This window comes from Colletotrichum aenigma (genome assembly GCF_013390185.1).
Source record: "Colletotrichum aenigma strain Cg56 chromosome Unknown KSG_Cg56_contig06, whole genome shotgun sequence".
Lineage (NCBI taxonomy): Eukaryota > Fungi > Ascomycota > Sordariomycetes > Glomerellales > Glomerellaceae > Colletotrichum > Colletotrichum aenigma.
Window position 1 is genome coordinate 4,508,374 of NW_023500912.1, and position 19,130 is coordinate 4,527,503.

General features: G+C 54.6%; 5 protein-coding genes across 5 annotated transcripts; 2 read left to right on the top strand and 3 right to left on the bottom strand.

The window, feature by feature from the left end:
- Positions 1–3,787: 3,787 nt before the first annotated feature.
- Positions 3,788–5,050, bottom strand: hmp-1 (Flavohemoprotein; the record flags this gene model as incomplete). The annotated part of the gene is made up of 1 exon (XM_037325474.1): positions 3,788–5,050. One exon carries the CDS (start codon positions 5,048–5,050, stop codon positions 3,788–3,790), a length of 1,263 nt encoding a protein of 420 aa, XP_037176776.1.
- Positions 5,051–5,532: 482 nt separating this feature from the next.
- On the bottom strand, positions 5,533–5,907 carry CGCA056_v010228 (uncharacterized protein; the record flags this gene model as incomplete). Its single annotated transcript, XM_037325475.1, has 2 exons — positions 5,533–5,625; positions 5,719–5,907. 2 exons carry the CDS (start codon positions 5,905–5,907, stop codon positions 5,533–5,535), a joined length of 282 nt encoding a protein of 93 aa, XP_037176771.1.
- Positions 5,908–11,875: 5,968 nt separating this feature from the next.
- Positions 11,876–13,373, top strand: puuB-3 (Gamma-glutamylputrescine oxidoreductase; the record flags this gene model as incomplete). The annotated part of the gene is made up of 4 exons (XM_037325476.1): positions 11,876–12,122; positions 12,170–12,515; positions 12,568–13,096; positions 13,149–13,373. The coding sequence occupies 4 exons, from the start codon at positions 11,876–11,878 to the stop codon at positions 13,371–13,373; spliced, it is 1,347 nt and encodes a 448-aa protein (XP_037176795.1).
- Positions 13,374–14,077: 704 nt separating this feature from the next.
- Positions 14,078–16,273, bottom strand: lox-3 (L-amino-acid oxidase; the record flags this gene model as incomplete). Its single annotated transcript, XM_037325477.1, has 4 exons — positions 14,078–14,080; positions 14,138–14,296; positions 14,359–15,854; positions 15,907–16,273. 4 exons carry the CDS (start codon positions 16,271–16,273, stop codon positions 14,078–14,080), a joined length of 2,025 nt encoding a protein of 674 aa, XP_037176086.1.
- Positions 16,274–18,365: 2,092 nt separating this feature from the next.
- CGCA056_v010231 (uncharacterized protein) lies at positions 18,366–18,943 on the top strand (the record flags this gene model as incomplete). The annotated part of the gene is made up of 2 exons (XM_037325478.1): positions 18,366–18,630; positions 18,762–18,943. 2 exons carry the CDS (start codon positions 18,366–18,368, stop codon positions 18,941–18,943), a joined length of 447 nt encoding a protein of 148 aa, XP_037176085.1.
- Between the last annotated feature and the right edge of the window lie 187 nt (positions 18,944–19,130).

Consider the following 19,130-nt stretch of genomic DNA (forward strand, 5'->3'; position numbering starts at 1 on the left):
TGGTGCAACATGGTCAAATCACAAGGCATACCCGTGTGGGCCGATCGTTCCGTCCTGCAAAACAAAGACATGCAGCTCTACTTCCAAAAGTAGTGCCTTTTTGCAAGTAAGACTTTATTTCTTACCTACCATTCGTAATCTTCCCCGGCGGTGTGCAGTAAGCCCCAATTGCTTGGCAGTGGGAAACCCAATACGGCGTAGGCCTCCATACGAATCCTTCATCGCATTCCTTTCTAGGCCGCAACTGTGCCTCATAGTAGCACCGGTGAACTCCCGGAAATCTAACCAATTGGATTTGTTCACATTGGATTTGGATATAAACAGCAGTCGACCAATGATCTTTGAGCGGCCAAACGTCAATTTTGAAAAGGATGGAGGAGGATCATTGCTGACCAGCTTTTGATGTTCTGACCTGAGTAACTCGTATCTTTCTTCAGAATTCATCTCTCCTGCGAGAGATCTTGTGTAATAGTAGACGCCGCTTCGTATGAGTACTGACCTCGGCTCCGAGTCGGCCATATTGCACCATCTCTGCTGTTCGCAGTGCCACAAACTTTTCTTCAGTCGTCAAAATAGCAGTTCGTGCAGTCTAACAACTGTTAATTCTCCTGTAATGCCAGGATGAGAGTGTACCAGTTTCTGACTCCTTAGAACTACCATCACCAAAGATTAAGTATTCCAAAGTCCAGCTGTATGCATGTTTGGTATCTTTCGATAATCATCCGTTTGTAGCCTGTCAAATACAGACATGAAGAAGATAGTCAAACCTCACTGGAGGTTCAGATAGACTTTGAACATGGCCGAGAGATGGCACCTGCTACTAACATAAGCCGATCTAGTGTTTGGCATTTCGAATCATGTCATTTGGAATTGGGGGCAAGCATGTTTACATATGTGCAGTAAAACTTTTCCGAAATTGTAGTGCGCATCATTCGCTTCGAAACTAACATATCCTGTCACCGTATACTCCTTTCCCAACCCCACGTAACTACACAGACCCAGCATCCCTATCAGACGCTCATATGGACATTAGTGCGGCGAACCTATGCCGTATCACTGTACAATTTTGAGCCTGGAGAGCCAATATGACTATTAAACACAGCGCTTTGACACTCATGTTGAAGGAACATGATCAAAAGGGGACATCATGCTTTGCCATCCAAGGTGGTCGGCATCCTGCCGTTGTAGCATACATGTGGACCCGTAGGGTGTTAGATCGAAGGACTTATTAGAAGACTTAAACTCCGAAATGGTTCAAATATGACAAGTTACGAGTGACATACAAGTCACCGGCGATTTGCTGCCCGGTTACGCTGCTCCAGTCTTTTCAACTGATTGTATCAAATACATCATCCAGCGAGGTCCGGGCATGCCAAGCATCAATGACCCGAGACGCTCGGAATGCTCGACTCCATGGTCCCGTGATTTTCTTTTTCTCGCGACAAAAATATACTTTCATCATGAGCGGTGAGGTGTGCTTGTCAAAGTGACAGCTCCGACTTCACGTTGCAGCGACGCCACGTTGCGCAGTTCACTAATCCAGCCGAAGGGTTACACCGAGCCTCCCAACTGCCGACCGAAACCCCAGCGGCCTGGCTCTTTCGACCTCAACCTCTGACAACACAAAAAGAAACTTTGATCGCAAATCACAAATAGGGAAACGCACTGCCGATAAACATGCCATTATTCCGACTCTCATAACAGTGCACGAACCAAAAGAAACAAAGAATGCTCCTTGCAGCGCCCTTTTCCAAGAGCCCCTGCAGCGTCGTGTCGGCGCCTGATGAGCATCTGATGCGGCCGGGGGTTGGGTTTTCAGGGTCAGTCACCGACGGCACAACCCCCGATACGGAGGCTCAGCTCAGCGCGCGCGTGTTCTGTTTTGCGACAGCGACAGCGCCCCCCAGCGCCGCAATGCTACCGGAAACAACACCTTGTTGAGCAACCTGTCTTCCGACGAACCCGCCGTCCCGCGGCGAATGTTTCCCTATATGAGGTTTTGGATAATACGCATGGGTGGACGAAGACCCTAGAGCAGGCAGGCGGTGTCCGGAGCTGGCTCCTGAGTTGAGTTTGCTGGGACTTGTTTCCTCTGCCCCTGTGGTCTAACACAGCACCCCTTTCCTTCACTTGGGAAGGTTTCCTTGGCTGTTGACGTTTTCTTCGTTTACTGCGATATCACCGGGGAATTTTTCTCCTCTTGACCGCCATGTGCACTCCCAAAGTCTAATCAAGCGAGAGGGATTTTTCCTTGGTATTTTTTCTCCTTTGTTGTTTCCCCCCATGGCCGTGAGAAAACTCTCCCAAGTACCGGCAGGTGAGAGCAGAATTTCGAGGAGGATTTAATATGAAGAGATAATCTGTTGCGGGCTCCTTTCCAGCGGGCGAGCGGGATCTAGTATGGTTGGCACGGACGCCGTTGAAGATTCAAACGGCGGCATAGCCGTTGGCCTTTGCCGACGGAGCGGATTGCGGATTCCCAGCACTGCACTAGCTCTAGGTCCCGCTGCAGGGCAACAAAATGAGCAGCATCGGGAGCGAGGGGAGCCTGCAGAGGACACATGAAAAGCTGGCGTCATCGTCGATGATCAGTCTCGATGAGCGGGTTCTTCCTGGCGAGTCAAGCCCGCGCCGCAGAGGTCGCCGCAGAACGGGACAGTCGAGAGAATGGAATCCGACTTTTCTCTGTGAAGTCCGATAGTAACTTGACCCACGATCTCGCAGGGGACTGACATCAATAGTAAGGGGAGACTTTCGGCTGTGGTAGGCTGTGCCTCACGCTAGGTAGCAATGCTCACTCGTCATCACGGAGGTTACCCGGCAAAGCGGCTTTGCTCCTTTTATGCCGCTGCGTTGTGTGCGTATGTATCCGTACGTCTTCGGCGCACTTGATCGAAATCCCGATTCCGATGGGAAAGGCAATGGGAAGCGTGAGATCGCATTTTGCTGCGCATCGGCCAGACATCGCAAGTGCCCCATGTAGGGGGTAAAAATACTCCATCAAGCCTTCTCGCTTGCGGAGCGACGTCGGACGCAATCATGGGATGTTGTGGACGAAGGCCAACCCCCCAACCAACGGAAGACGTTCGTGATGAGTTGCGTGGATATAAAAGTCGAGTGCGATATGTGTGTGTAAGACCCAGGTTGAATGGGTATTCCGAAGTCCACCGGGGGACAAAACCCCAGCTCTTCTCCGCCCCAAAAGCCCCCAGTTTAGGTACCCCGTAGAGAACTCTGGGGGGCCAGAGGCGTCAATAAAAAGTGGACGAGTCAGGCGGTTGCATTATGCGGCGCCCAATCCAGTTTTTCTCGTATGATGTCGAATATTTGCTGGATAGAGAACGATTGTTGGTGTTGAATCGGCACCAAAATACTCGCTTTCGATCACGTCTTTGCACACTGCTGCGCGGCGAATAGGGAACAGCCATGATGGCGTTTGAAAAGTCCGCTTTCGCAGCGTTTGGAGTCAATTGTAGGTGAGTAGCGGCAGTGGATGGCAAGAAGATTCTTTTTCTCTACAGCGCAAACGGGCACGCTTGATGGACCCTTCCGATCCAGATACTTCAAAATCAATGAATACCACCCATCCTCCGTGTCTTCCTTTAACTGACCAAACATTAATGTGGCCGCTTAAACATTGAACCGTTTCCCAGATAGACCGTTTCTCAACTCATGAAACTCCGCCACGTTCGTTGAACCAAAATCCTCAGTGTCCTGTTCCGTTCTCCCGTTAAATCAAATGCACAGTCGGCCAAGGTGCGACTGTGTAGCCAACGCTTTTACGCCTTTAGTGCTTCATCTCCAAGTCGCCAGTAGTAAACCTCTCAAACTTGACTCTGGCGGGATCAACTCCCCGATCGAGCAGGTACTGAGACATCTCAACCATGAAAATCTCGGGACCGCAGATATAGTACTCGGCACCACCGTGTCCGAGGTAGAGCTCTGCAGGGTCTATCCGAGCAAGGTCCATGCGAAGGCCAAAGTCGCTTGACGAAGACAGTGAATCATCGTCCTCGACATCGGCAATCTGGGAGCGGAAGAACTTGGTGGTGAAGTTAGCACGGCTGTAGGCAATCTTGCGGATGTGCTCCTCAAAGGGGGCGTTGCGCGCCGAGCAGTGGATCCATGAGATAGGGCGGACGGCCTGGCGCTCAATAATGGTGTTGCAGATGGACATCAGCGGCGTGACACCAACACCGGCAGAGATGAGGACAACGGGAAGAGTTCCGGCGGCGTGCGTGTCGAAGAAGAAGTCGCCTGTGGGATGTGTCAACTCCACAATGTCGCCAGGCTTCTTCTCGTCGATCAGAAAGTTCGAGAAAACGCCCGGGTTGAGGTTGAAGACGGCCTGGCCCTTGCCGACCTTGACACCTTGATCACGCTTGACGGTGATGCGGTAGTAGTCGGGGCGAGGAGAGTCGCTGAGAGAATACTGGCGGGATTGCAGGTGTCCGAGGCCCGGAATCGTCGAGCGGAGGGAGGTGTACTGGCCAGGATAGAAGTCTGGGAGACGCTTGCCGTCTACTGGGACCATGTAGAAGGAGAAGATGTCGTCCGTCTCGGCAACCTTCCGCTCGATACGGAACTTGCGCCATCCCTTCCACTTGTCGTCGTCAAACTCGCGGTACATTTGGGCCTCACGGCCGATGAGCATCTTGGCAAGAATCCAGTAGGCCTTTGTCCAAGCCTCACGAATCTCAGGCGTCATGGCTGGGCCGAGGACTTGACCGAAGGCCTGAATGAGGTACTTGCCGACAATGTCATAATGTTCGGGTTGGATGCCGAGCGAGCAGTGCTTGTTGCACATGCGCTCGAGCTTGGGAATGAGCTCGCTGATGTGGTTGAGGTTGGAAGCAAAAGCGAGGATAACGCCCGTCAAGGCGCGTGGTTGACGACCGTTGGCCTGGTTGACTTTGTTGAAGTGGTCGTGGAGCTCAGGGTGAGCGCGCAGCATGTTGGCATAGAAGATGGATGTGATTGTCTCTCCGTGCTCACGGAGGGCGGGGATGGTCCCCCTGACCAGCTGTGACTGCTTGTATGTCAAGGCCATGACTGTGACTGTGTGACGGAATATCAGGCGAAGGAAAAGCTTGTGGTGTCGGGATCCCCAATTCGCTGAAGATGAAGTTCGAATCCTCAGCTGATCGCCGGTGTCCCTCGAACCAAAAAAGGGAAGCCTTGCGGCTGCTTGCTTGTAAATCTAGGAGTACGGGATGATGGGATGGAGGATGGATCTCTGGGGCCGCCGACGTGAACAGGGGTGCGGATGGGAAGGGGGTATCAAAAAATGGCACAGACAATGGTAGAAATCCCAAATAGAAGAAGGGCCGGATCCAAGGGTTTGGAACAACAAGCACGCAGCCACTCTCTTGAGAGCGCTCGACTCGGGACGCCCACGAAAGATATATAACCTCTCTCTCTGATGCGGTCTCAGTTGGGATTCCGTAGAACCACTCCGACCTCATGGAAGGTCGCCCGGCCTCACCCCTCCCCCTCGTCCCCTTCGTCTCGCACTCGCAGGCCCGCGTGTGTTCAAGTCCTCGCGGCTTGCAGGCTTCGAATTAGGCACCGCCGTCTCGATGGATATACATCGTATGATTTGTATGCCGTAGTGTAAGAAGAAAGCTGGGCTCCTCACTAGAAGACAGCCCAAGGGGCCCCCCATGCATGGATCCAAGGGTGAGAGGCCCATGGAGAAGGCAGCTTGTACATCCGTACCGTTGACGGTTGTCCATGAACAGCGCCAATGGCAAACGGTGGTTCGCGATGAACCGAACAGCGGTTGAGAGTCAGCCCTGTCTGGGTCGGTGGTACAAGGCCGGGGGGTCCCAGGAGCGTCCCAGGAGACCAGGGGTCCGCAGGAGGGCTAAGAGACGCCAGCAAGGATGCCGACTGGACCCTGAGCATGACCCCGAAGCCTCTCCAGTGGGACACCGCCCGTCAGCTGCCGAGCATACCGAGGCGGCGTTGGTCGGGAGCACCCCTTCTAGAAGTGCGCTAAGAGGCGGGTTAACGGTGGATATCCCGTAGGCAGGCTTGCAACGGTCTTTGGTCAAGCTCATCGTCGGCGGTCGAGAGGAAGGGGATGATTGCGGATGGAGTCTACTGTGACTTGCAGCAGCATCAATGGAGCCGCGATCGAACACGAAGGGCGAAAATAATTGGGCTCGTGGAGGCCATAGCCGGGCGTGGGTATTGCTCAGTCTGTCTGTCAGTTCTCACTGGTCCATTCGCATCGCGTCAATCCTGCGCGCTGGCCGGAGGCTGGAGCAGAGAAAATTTTGAGCCATCGGACAGGAAACCCCGGGCGGTGATGGAGGCGGCTGGAAGAGGTTTGTGTGGTCCCCTTGTTAGTCCCTTGTCCCTAACAGACGTCAGTGACACGCGATGTCCAGTGGAGAAAACAACACGCCACAGCAGGTAATTGCCGAGTTGCAATTGCAAACTCGTATGATGAGATTTGCGGCTTCCGGATTGCCTAATTTGGGGCCCACGGCGCGCCCAATTATCTCAATATTAATCCATGAAAACGCTGTGCAGCTTGCAGCACGCATCGGCTCTGTACTGCAGCTGCTGGGGGGAGACGCAGAGAGAAAACGACGAGTGAGACTCAGCCGGGGGTCGGAGGGAAAAGAGCCACAGACACTGTGACTTTCCTTCAGTTGGAAGTTCGGCGGATGTTCAGACCCCAATTCCGACGGGGTAAAAGTCTGCGAGCCGTGTTTTTCTGGTTCATTTTCTGCCCACTGAATTGGGGATGAGTATCCGTTCAGATCTTGGAAACGGGTATTGGATGCGATGATGGTCGACTCGAATCCCATCTCAGAGATTGCCGCTCAATTGCGACTTAGGCAAACAGCCCATCAGAAACAGACTTTTGCTGACTCTTTCACCAACAACGTGGTGGAGTTGCCATAACACACACTTTCTTGCCTGAGTTTCAACTTGAGCCCGAAGGATCGGGTGGAGTGGTCTTAATGTCCCATCCATTGCCGACTTGCTCGTACAAAGTACTTGATGCACGAGCGATGTGCGAAGAGACATCCATGCTGTGTGTTCGCTTGGTTCTGCTAGAGAAATGCAGCACTGGTCGATGAAAAGAGTTTGTTGGGTCCTGCATTGGCCACAGTGGTTTCCAACACCGGGTCTCTGGACAGAGCCCGTAAGTCGAGGCACATTTTTGCAGTGTTTCGTCACGCCACGATCTCCCAGCCTCATCTCCGTCGCTTTCATCTTCGGTACACAATGGTGACGAGAGCTCAGCGCCATCACCTGTCGCCGGCGCCCAAATCGGGATTCCCCGGGGTTTGCACTGTAAAGCTCATCAACCGCCCCCGAATCACCCCGCATGATCCCCCTGACGGTGGCCTGGTTGCCCGGGCTTGAACTGGCAGCCCTCAGCGGATCAAAGTCCTCTCTACACGCGATTGTCAGATTGTCAATGTGACCTCCACCGGCCAAGTCCACTCTCAGCTCCAATGATGGAGATCTTGAGAAGATCTCGATGGACCAACCAACAGACGAGGTTTTCGGGTGGGGGCCTTGATATGCAAGACTCGAACGGCCCCCTCTCTTTCATCATTTGTGACAGGTGTCAAATGATACGCAAACATTGCAATAAGACGCTTCTCTCCACGCGTCGTATGCAAACATGGCGCATCGTCTTCGAAGCCGAGGATTCTCGGTGGTCGGTGGATGACCGACCATCTCAGGAGTAGCGCGTCGTAGGCGAGGTTCCGAAAGGTCTAGCGGGCGCCAAAGTCCAACCAGCGCTCTCAACCAACCGAGGCGCACTAACTCGCAAAAGCTTCTCTTCAAAATGTCCAAAATGACATGTCGTTTCCGAGGTGCTTTCCCCTTTGCTAGCTCAAGCAAAGAAGAAAATGTTTGCTCGTTGCATATGCGTCGACGCCACCAGCCCATCAACGCGAGGCGCTCTTCAGCGTTGTGGCGGCCGTTAGATTGCTTTTTGCAGCCCTCGAAGATGAGACTGGATGCAATGCAAGTGTGACCAAGGTTTTCGTCAATTTCGGGTCCATGCGAATTATTCCATTTTGCCGGGTCGCAGTGCATTGCTAGGATATCAGCCGAGCTACGCGGTGCGTCGTGTTGCACATGGGCGGCAGCGGCGACCTGCGATGACAAGCAAACGTGGTCTCTCGCTGACAAACATGCCTGTTTCGTCGACTCTGCCACACACCTTCTGCTTGGAAAGAAGAAAGGGAAGCCCGTTCGCCAGTTGATATTTGACAAGCAAACTTTTCGGTTGCGGTCTGGAGCCGCTTGGACTCCCAACATCAAACCAGGCCCTTAAACCACATGGCTCCCACGATGATACGCTTAGAAAAAGCAATGTGAAGGCACCACGGATTCATCCCCGGCAAAGCTACCAATGGCATGTATGTAGCCTTGACTGGACCCGGTCACCATTTTCCTGTCAATGCCGAGTAGGCAAGCATTTGACGTGCCGACACCATTGAAAATCTCTGCCAACTTCGCCAGGATCCGTCGCTCATGAAACATGTTTGCTCAGTCAATCGTCAAGCGAGACGAGGGCTGCTCACGTATCGGACCGTATCCTGCACGACCTCCACATGCCAGGCATCAACATGTCGCCAACGACTTGATGATTTGTCGGCAGACCGGACCCATCATGAAGTCCCAACTCGAGTGAAGTACGAATACTGTCGAGCCCTCACCGGCATCTGCATGGACGGGACCGTTGATGTCGTGGGGCCGACTGTGGAGGACGCCACTGGAAGACTGCAACAGCGACTCCCGCTAATGCTGACTTTAGGAGCATGCAGATACCTGCCTCTTCGACCCTAGATCATAGGTGATATTGCCTCGGCTGAGATTTTCGTCGACGTCCCGGGGTGTGTTCTGACGTTGGCATGGTCCTCCAAAGCCCACATCTCGCTTCTCGCGGAGAGATCTTCGGCGGCCACCGCCAACAAGAGGCAAAAGTACCCATCCGGTTCGCGAGCCTGAAGCGGACGGAAAGGTATTCAGCTCATAATCGCCACCAAACTGACATTCGAAGCTTGCATGGTACTTTTCTAGTCCTTCGGGCTAATCTTTGAGCCGCGCGACAAGATGGCCGCGTTGACTGCACAGCTCGAGAGCCCACATCTCTCGGAACTGTATACGAGTCCGAAATCCGTACTTTTGAATCCAAACCGATGGCCATGCCAACTGCATATCCAGACTGCCTATTTTCTTGAGCAGATGACGATAGCCAGACCATCGCCAAAACATTCTGCATGATGTGGACTGCAAATGAGTCTGTCTTGTGTTTCTGATCCTCGAAGGACATCCGCGTGCCTTCGGTCTCGCACCGTCTTATCCCATGCCTGCAAGAGCTTAGTGTCTCGCTCGAATTTGATTGTGGTGCCCGACCGTGCGGTCGTAAAGAAGGAGTGTTTTACCTTATACAGATACAGAATGAATCGCATGCCGTCAGACCTCTGGCTATCGGTCCAGCGCCTCCGTTCGGCCGATTTCTCCGGACCCGACGATGCCGACCCGCTCCACCGTTCCACGAACCTGGCTTAACGAATCTCCAAGAACTCGGCGAACGACCCACGGGACGTCCGGCCTCCGTACTTTTCGCGTGGGACACTCTCAAAGAGAAATGTGATCAATCAACCAGATATATCTTGCGTCCGTCGATTCCAATAGATATTGCAACGTCGGCCCACGGGGCTGCATGCGGAATCCTGAGCTCGTACCCGCTGTGAGCCCAAGGTGAAGATCCATCATTCAAGCACTTGTCTTCAGCAGAAATGTAAATCATGCCTGAAATCTTCCAACTGAAAGGCCGGGGCAGCGTGCCCGTGCACACTTGTTGATCATTGAAGTGGATTCAACGTGCCCAGGGCTGAGGCACTCCTGCACGAACAATACGAACAATCGAAAGCACGTCATGCTGGCATCCGTGCCTTGCAGATGGCTCCGCCGCATCCATTTGTCGCTTATGATCTGCCACCGGCCTTTCGATTTGGTCCGAGCCTGTTCTGGAGCGCGCCCACTGTGGTTGATCCCTTGGTGTTGCTGACGAGAAATGCTGTCTGGCAGCAAGTAACCTCGGCGGAAATCGGAGCGGCCTGGATGGCGGAACCAAGGGCCGCGAGCGCATTATCACGCCAAATAACTCTGTATGAGCGTTGTTGGCAGTACGGGCGCGTCTCGTGTGATGAGATGAAATTGAACAGCGGTCATTGGAAGGGGACGATGGCTGCACTGCGTGACAATGAAGTTGTTGAAGGCCTGTCCCACTTCCAGCACCCTAAATGCGGGAGGCGACCATTCATGCAATAAACGTGGGGTTTCTCTGGGCTGTCAATGTCGGCAGTGGCCGGTGTTCCTTGCATCCTTGACGTTTGCTGTCCCAAAAAGGAAAAAAGCTTGTATGACTGGCCCGTTTTAGGAAACACCGCAACTGATATCGGTTACTACTTCTCGGAAGGACCATCAGCAGCATCGTATCTCAAGGCGACAGAGTCTCAAGGAGATTTGGTCTGAGTGGCAGTATGTTGGAGAGGCTGCCGTTGGAGAGGCTGCCGTTGGAGAGCCGGCAACACACCAAAGGCTTGTCTCGGCGGCTACCGGAAAGGTCGCTATTCGATGGCCAATCATCTCAGTCAGAAAAGCCGATAATTGCTGGATGTACTCTGTGGCAGCTCAGAATGCCGAACCCGATCGCGAGAATCTCTCCCATTCGAATAGTAATGTGCGTCGAAATTCTGCCCTTCGATCATGACTCGCTTCCAAGGGAGTAGTCGTTATCGGATCGGATAAGATGTCGGTGGCGAGAGGACAGCACAGTTGTGTTCCAGCTGGATGGTTCGATGAGCGGAGACCGGTCCCTCTTGAACAAGAAGCGTAAACGCGGTGTGGTCCCAGACTCCTGGGCGTGCGATGGGTATCAGAAGGCATGGTGGCCGAGGATCGTCGGAGTTGGACTGGATCTCCGAAGGAAATGAGAACGTTCCTCCTACCATCATTTCAAGGAAACGTTCACCGACAAACCAACTTTGACGGCAAGGCGGTGAAGAAAGTTCTCTTGAAGCCAGGCGTCCTGTTAATTCCCTTGCAAGTCGTCGCACGTGTCGCGATAACCCCACACCGAAGCACCCTAGAGCCTCGTGGCAGGCAGTTTGCCACCGGAGATGACAGTTTGACAGCTTCACGTGTCTAAGGTTCATGCATCATGAACCCAAAGGAATGGGTACGACACAGTGACAGGTGCAAGGACAGGGGCCGGCGATGGTGTTTGGGCGGTAGCGTGATTGAAGGCCATCTCTCCGCAATAAGCGAACGATATTAGCGTGGCAGAAGAGAGCGAATCTGACGATGGCGCGAGTCAGGCACTCGCAAAGCAAGGGTCCGACTTGAGTGGAGATTGAACAGAAGAATCATGGTCGACGTTGAAAAAGAGTGTAGATGGATGGTTGAAGTTGAAGTTGAGATGGTGAAACTTGACAGGTGCACTAAAGCACCTACCGAGTACTTTACCGGATGGAAGTTGCCATGCATCGAGTTCTGGGGGGCGCTCCTTCCTCCCTGCCGGGACTCGCTTAGGTACATAGCACGGATAGTGGCTCCGGTAGCCGGCGGTCGGCTCCGAGGCGCTGCGGAGGTAACAGTCACCCGCCCCGCGTTTTCGGAGCTGCAAGTTGCCATTTCGAGCCACTTGCGGGCCTCTACTTCTCCAGCAGTGTTTATGTTTGATACTGGCCACTTTGCACCTTTTTCTTGGCCAATCGCAATTTCTTCGAGACCGTTAAAAGACTTCGTGATTGGCTTCCGTTCAACCGGAACCTTTCCCACCAACGCACTCCTCTCATCTCTCATCACATCATCCAGCTCCACCATGTCCACGACTCCGTTCCCGGTCCCCAACGCCACGGTCCCTTACTGGCGATCGCAACTCCACGAGCTTGATGACTTTCAGAGCTCCGAGACATTGCCAGCAGAGCAGGATATCGTCATCATTGGCGCTGGATACACTGGGACAGCTCTAGCCCATTACCTCCTCGACGGCCTCGATGACTCCTCCCGGCCATCCATTACCATCCTCGAAGCCAGACAAGCTTGCTCGGGAGCGACGGCTCGCAATGGTAAGTTACGTCCTCCAGTGCAGTAGCCCCGCACTAACACCAAGCAGGCGGCCATGTAAGACCCGACCTCTATCAAGGCCTTCCTGGTCTGATGAGGAAGTACGGACAAGAGGCAGCTGACGAGATGGCCTCGTTTGAGCTTTCCAACCTCCATGCCGTCAGAGATCTCGTCAGGGAGAAGAAGATTGACTGCGACTTCAGAGTGACCACCTCCATGGCTGTTCTCAGAAAGGATGAGCACGCCCTGCCGTTCAAGAAAGGGATCAATGAGCTGCTTCAGCTAGGATCGCCAACAGCCAAGCTCGTTCACACTGTCGAGGGCAAGGCAGCCGAGACGTTCTCCGGTGTCAAGGACGCCACCACAGCGTTCGCTTTCGAAGCCGGCTCTATTTGGTATGGTCCCGTCAGAGACGTCTCCAAGAGAGAACCACGTTGACCCTTGCAGGCCCTACAAGTTTGTCATGTCCCTCCTGTCACAAGCCGTCAGCAAGGGAGCCCAGCTTCACACGCATACTCCCGTCACTCAAGTGTCCGACACCCAAGACAACGGGTTCTGGACGGTGACCACCCCCAGAGGTGCCATTAGAGCCAGAACCGTCCTCTTTGCATCCAACGCGTACACCTCCTCGCTGCTTCCACAGTACAAGGACCGCATCATCCCAGCTCGGGGGATCTGCAGCCATGTAGCCGTCCCAGAAGGCACGCGTCCTCCGCATCTTCCTTCGACCTACTCCCTTCGTCACGGTCCCGGTCTATACGACTACCAAGTCACTCGACCGGACGGGAGTATCATCGTTGGCGGCGGCAGGACGGAGTTTTACCCGAAGCGCCTCGATCAATGGTACAATATCTGGGACGACTCAACTTTGATCGAGCCTGCTGCTACGTACTTTGATGGTTACATGCAGAGAAACTTCCTTGGCTGGGAAAACAGTGGAGCCAAGGTTGACAAAGTCTGGACGGGAATCATGGGGGTAAGCGCTTCTCAACCACGTCGCAATTCGGCCGAGAACTGACGAGATTCAGTACACAAATGACCAGCTGCCCCACGTTGGTGCAGTCCCATCCAAACCCGGGCAGTACATCGCCGCAGGGTTCAACGGCCACGGAATGGCCTTCATCCTCCTAACGGCCAGGGGGCTGGCAAAGATTGTTCGAGACGGCGTGCCCTTCTCCCAATCTGGAGTCCCGCGACTCTTTGAGACGAGCGAAGCTAGAATCCAGCGAGACGAGAACGAACTTCTTGCATAGTCAAATTCTCAGCATGAATTGACTAACAGATCTGGTTCCTGTCGCAAGAAGATCTTCCGACTCTTGCAGATTCCGGACATCGCCATGTTGTGGAGAAGAGATGAACCTGCTTGGCTGCCAGGGGGTCAGATGACAAAGTCGCGGCTGCCTATGACAAACTCTTCAAAGGATCGGTCAGGCGCTGCATAAACGTGGCGCATCAGCAGATGCCGAACCATCCTCTTCCGGGTCCGGCCGAACCCCTGTTCTCCTCGGTGGATCGATCAGACCATGAGCTACGCCCGCAAGGCTGAGATTGTAGGATTCGGGCGCAGCTATCAAGCTGGGTGACAGCTCCAACGGCATCTGTCAGAAAACGGTCTCGTGGGGCCGGGAGTGGGTGGAACGAGAAGGATCTCCCGTGCAGGACGCTTATGGACTGTCATCTTTTGTTTACTGGGTCGTCGCATCTGGGCCATCTACTCTTTGGAGTGTTCGTGCCAAGGCGAGCGTGCATGTCACTCATATCGGTTCTAGAACCATTCCATGATCTTTCGGGTATGAGATGGTTCATGTACTTTTCATTCATAAGTTCGTCACACTATGTACTTAACTCTCACCATCCCTCGGCGATTTTCTGACGCCTCGTATGTACGCCCCTCATTACTCCCTGATTTTCTAGCCTATCCTACGTGATAGCCTCACTTGATTATCATTATATCGAATTACTAAAGGCGATATTAGCTACCGGCACAGGATGTTTGAGTAGGGGCTGGTCAACTTACAATGTCGATCCATCTGGCCATCCACTTGTTGACAGCGGCCTTGGCCTCGTCAACGAGACCGAGCTCAAGGAGCAGCTGCACGGAGCCACGGATGCCGGACTCGAGAGCCGAGGAGATCCAGGCGTGCGTGTAGGAGGTGTGCTCGCCGATGAAGATCATCTGCACCAGTGTTAGTCTCGGCTACCACAAAAAGATTTGCAGAAAGGGTACTGGTCACTCACGTTTTCGTACGTCTTGAAGTACTCGGGAATGTACAGCTGGTGCTGGCCAGCAACGGGGCTGACCCAGGAACCGCTCTCGAGGGGGTCGAGCACCCAGCAGCGACGGTTGTAGTTGCCGGTGTACAGCTCGCGGGTGTTCTCGCCGTGGATTTCAACCATGGCGTCGAGGACGTACTGCACGTGCTCCGCCTCGGAAACGGACGCCCAGCGGTGGCCCCAGTCGCCGGAGATGTAGCTGGCGAGCATCGTCGCCTTGCCGGTGCCGTTGATGTTGTACGAGGGGTAGCAGGTGGAGCCGATACCCGGGATGTCGGAGGTGGTGCTGCAGCCGCCGACGATGGGGTTTTCATAGTGCTCCCAGAAGCGCTCGGAGAACTCGAGGGCGACCTTGCAGGCGCTGGTGTAGGGGAGCTCCTTGATGGCGTTGGAGATGGTCAGGGGCAGGGAGGGGAGGCGCCACTTGCGGATGATGGAGAAGGGGACGGCCATCAGCGCGTAGTCGTAGGAGGCGTTCTGGAAGGTCTTCTCGGTGAAGTTGTTGCGCCACTGAAGGTTGACCTTGGAGTCCTCGGTGAACTGCACGCGCTCGATCTTGCGGTCCATGGTGGTGACGTCGTCGACGAGGGGGTGGAAGGACAGAGGCAGACGGCTGAGACCACCATCAATGGTCCTGTAGGTCGCGGCCTCGAAGTACATGCCCTCGTAGAGGGTGTCCCAGAAGGAGGTAGCGGAGTACATGCCGAGGGCGTCGGTGGAGTTGAGGGAGCCCTTGAGATAGTTCACCATGAAGGCGTACTCAGACCAGGTGTCGCCTCCCAGGCCATTCAGGCCGTTGCGGACCCATTCGCCGTGGGCCTTGTACATGTTCTTCGCCATGGCGACGGAGAAGTCGCTGCCGGGCATGTACTTTTCTTCCTCCGCGGAGAGAGCGTTGGTGGCATCGTCGTAGACGGTCGCGACGGCGAGCGAGGAGTTGGCGGAGATCTGGGCAAGGGTAGGGGGCAGGCCGTTGGCGAGCTTGATGCCGTTCTTGTAAGATAGGCCGTTGACGTTGGACTGGATCCAGGGGATGAAGTCGACGCTGAGGTTCTTGTCGTGGTTGTTGAGCTCGTTCATCTCGGCGGCGAGCTGGAAGACGAGCTGGTGGTCAGAGATGTTGTAAGTGGCGTTGGTCTTGGGGTCGACGTAGGTCTCGGGGAAGCGCATGGGACCCATCTCCTGGTATGAGTAGTCGAAGGGGCCGCCGGAGAGGTACTCGGTGTGCACACGACCACCGAGGCGCTGGCCAGCCTCGATGATGCTGATGTTGGTCATGCCAGCTTGAGACAGGACGAGGTAGGACATCAGTCCCGCCATGCCAGCGCCTACAATGGCGATCTGCTTAGACTTGGCAGCGTCAACGTCAACGGCGGCAGGCTCCTTGTCCTTGAGGAGGTTAACACCCTCAAACCAGGCGCCGAGGGTGTCGAAGCCAGTCTCGTTGCTCATGTGGATGGCTGGGCTGGTGTCAGTGTTTGAGCGGGATCGACGGTCGTGGCTATGACTTACATCTCTTGGCAGCACGACGCTTCCAGCTGTGGTGAAGAGTCTGAGGCTCACTTCGACCAATCAAGGAGCCAGAAACACTCCAGGCGGAGATACAGCCGTCGGAGTGAGCATCCTCAGGGAGGACCCAGACGAGGCGCTGAGAGTCGCGGACCTCGGACTTGACGATGGTGTGATGAGCATCGTCGAGCGAGACGCCGCGGCAAGATCCGTAAGTGAAGGTGACGGATCCATCAACGGGCTCTTCGATCGTCAGATGAATGTTGGAAACACGAGAAGTGACGGCGTGACGAGTCTCGAGCTTCAGGGGGAGGCCAGAAGCAGCCGCGAGGGCGCTTCCGGCGACGAAAGACAGGAGCCACCGAGACATTGCGAGATCAGAGGACCGAGTTGAGGCTGTCCAGGTGAGATTGGCGTGAGGAGAGGGTCTCTGGATATCTTCATGTTGGTGATACGCCCGCTGGTCTTTATAGACCTGCGGTTGCTATGTGGTCGATCCAGATGCCCGGGCCGGGACCGGTCTATGGATGTCTCTGTCCGACGCGCAAGACTCGCCGAACCACCACGGCCAACAGCCTTGGAAGTGACCTGATCCATGAACATCACAATATTGGTCATCGAACAATTACGTGAGGCGGTGTCGGCTTGCGCAGCTTCGCAGGCTTACAGCAAACATCACCAAGGGTCGCCTCGGACAGACGAAAGAATCCATCCCATCGGAGAGTTTCCCGGTCGTTCAGCTTTACCTGAAGAAGCAGGTGCGAAGGAAATGCCATGTCGATTCTCCCAGGGAGCTCCACGGCTCACCATGTGGTGGCCATGCAGTTTGACGTTGCACAGAGCAGTCGTCGGGCGCGAGGGTCCCGAGTCATTGGGTGTGGTGTCTTATCTGTGGAGGCGGCGCAGGGCGGGAAGATAGGAACGGTTCCTTACCCTTCTTTACCCCGGTGGCGGGGCGATATCCCATCTGTCCCCGTCCTCTTGGCCTCCGGGTGCCGCAGTGGGGGAAACAAGGTGGACATGGGATGGAGAATTTGTTTCTTGGGCATCGGTATCAGTTTGTCGTCTGCGCCCTTTCGCCCTTTCGGCGCTCATTGTGGGAACGCAGCGGCGTGCGATGGAGAGAAACTGGGGTCGGAGTGTTGGTTCATCGGCTCTCTCCGAGATGTTGCGATAAGACAAACAAACATGCTGGTATATGTCAGCAAGAAGGCCGATGAGCGGCGGCAGCGGTTAGTCGAGGTTTTGCAGAGAGACCTGGAGAAGAAGTGCTACATGATGATGACGGTCAGCAATTCACAGATTGTCCCGCGTGCGTGCGCCCTGTGAGATTTGATAGACATCTAGGATGCCATTTTGTTAGACAGGGCGCGCACATCATCGAATGAAGCACCCATAATAAGCCTGAGAATGCCCTTGGCATCATCCTGCTGTCGCAAATGCGAGCAGCCCGTCAGACGGTATGCCCTGTGTCCCGTTCGGTGTTCAAAAACCAGCTAGGACGCCGAGATGACACTTGTGACATCTCCGAGCAATTGACCGCGGGATGCAAATTCTCTCCGGTAACGGCTGATCCTAGAGGTCAATGGATATGTCCATCAGCTCCATCTGCAACTGAGCCGGCCCGGTTGTCAATATTCAACCAAAAATACAACGTAGTTTGACCCAGAAACAAGAAAGAATGCCTCTAAAGGAAGCTTTTGGCGACGCGAGATAAGCACAAATGCCGCACTTGCTGGACGGCAGGCAAAGGGAAAGACGGGAGCCACTGGCAACAGGTTGGAGTGAGTGCCGGACTCCACAAGAACATGTAATTGGTCGAGATAGCCAGTCCCGAATCCTACGGGTAGAGATAAGAGATGCGTCAATTAGTCTCGGCATGTGGGCGGGGCGGCAGCTGGTTGGAAGGTCCAAGAAGAAGAAGCAAACAGACAAGAAAAAAGACCACTTCACTTGAAGAGGTTGTGAAGTTGAGGCATCACCACAAGCAACATGGCATTGACGTCTGGTGTTTCCAGAGTTTCGGGGGCCAATGTGTGTTAAAAGTGCATCGGGGTTGTGACGGCGCAAGGGTCGAAAGTTACTGAGGTGCCTTTGGGCTCAATGGCATCATGAGCAGCCAATTGAAGGCCCGGAATGACAAATGTCTCCGTGCGGCATTCTCCACAGCTGTAGAGTGCCGAGAGATTTGGAGATTGAGCTGAGGAGAAGCTGCTGCAGCACGGCTTTGCGGCTCTGCAACTCAAATCACATCATCCGCCAAACCCCCTTCCAGACTTGCCTTCGCAGATTCTGGGGTAACTTACGCCCGCAACTCTGCGCCCGCAAGATCGCGCCCTTAAAGCAACCCCCAGTGAGCATCTCGGGCGTCACAGCAGGCGCAGGAACTGCTGCAAGAGATCTCTCTGTCTGTCCAGCTGAGCCAAGACCCGACCCGACGAGGCGGATCGCCTGAGTGAACCATGGCTGAAGCCGCAGGTGCAACTGCGACGGAGACCCCGCCTTGGTGGGCAGCGTTTCCTGCCCCCAAAGCCAAGTCTTTGGAAGTCGAGGCTGACGAGGTGATGGCGTTGCTTGAGGCTAGAGCTGCAGATGGGCAAGATACTTCCCGCGACTTTCTGCTCGTGGACGTACGCAGGAACGATTGGGAGGGCGGGACGATATCAACGTCGATCAACTTCCCCGCCCAGACTCTGTACCAGACCAGGCCCGTCATCCATGAGTTGTGTAAGCAGGCTGGTGTCAAGCGTGTTATATTTTATTGCGGTGAGTAGCAATCCGCTCTAATCGTCTCTGTCCACAACACACACCACACACACTCGAAAAGACCCCTCCCCCCTGCTGAAGCCGTTGCACAGGTAGCAGCAACGGACGCGGCCCACGCTCTGCGAACTGGCTGCAGGATTACTTTGATGACGTTGGCGAGACCGCTGTGCAGGCCGTCATCCTCAAGGGCGGCATCAAGGGCTGGGTACGCAAGTACGGCGGCCGCATGATGGATTGGTATGACGAGAAAGCCTGGGCCGATCGTGCCAAGTGAGCCTTGCCGCATAGACGCCCTAGATCCGTGGTTCGTCAAATGGCAGCTGCGGCTGTTGTGGTGGTTCGCATTGAATGTGACATTTGCTGGTATCTAGCCATACTTCATCCCCGCCCATTTGTCTTGGAACCAAATGCATCTTTTTGTGCCGTCATAACGCCGAAGTGTAAAAGCCCCGCAAAAGCAT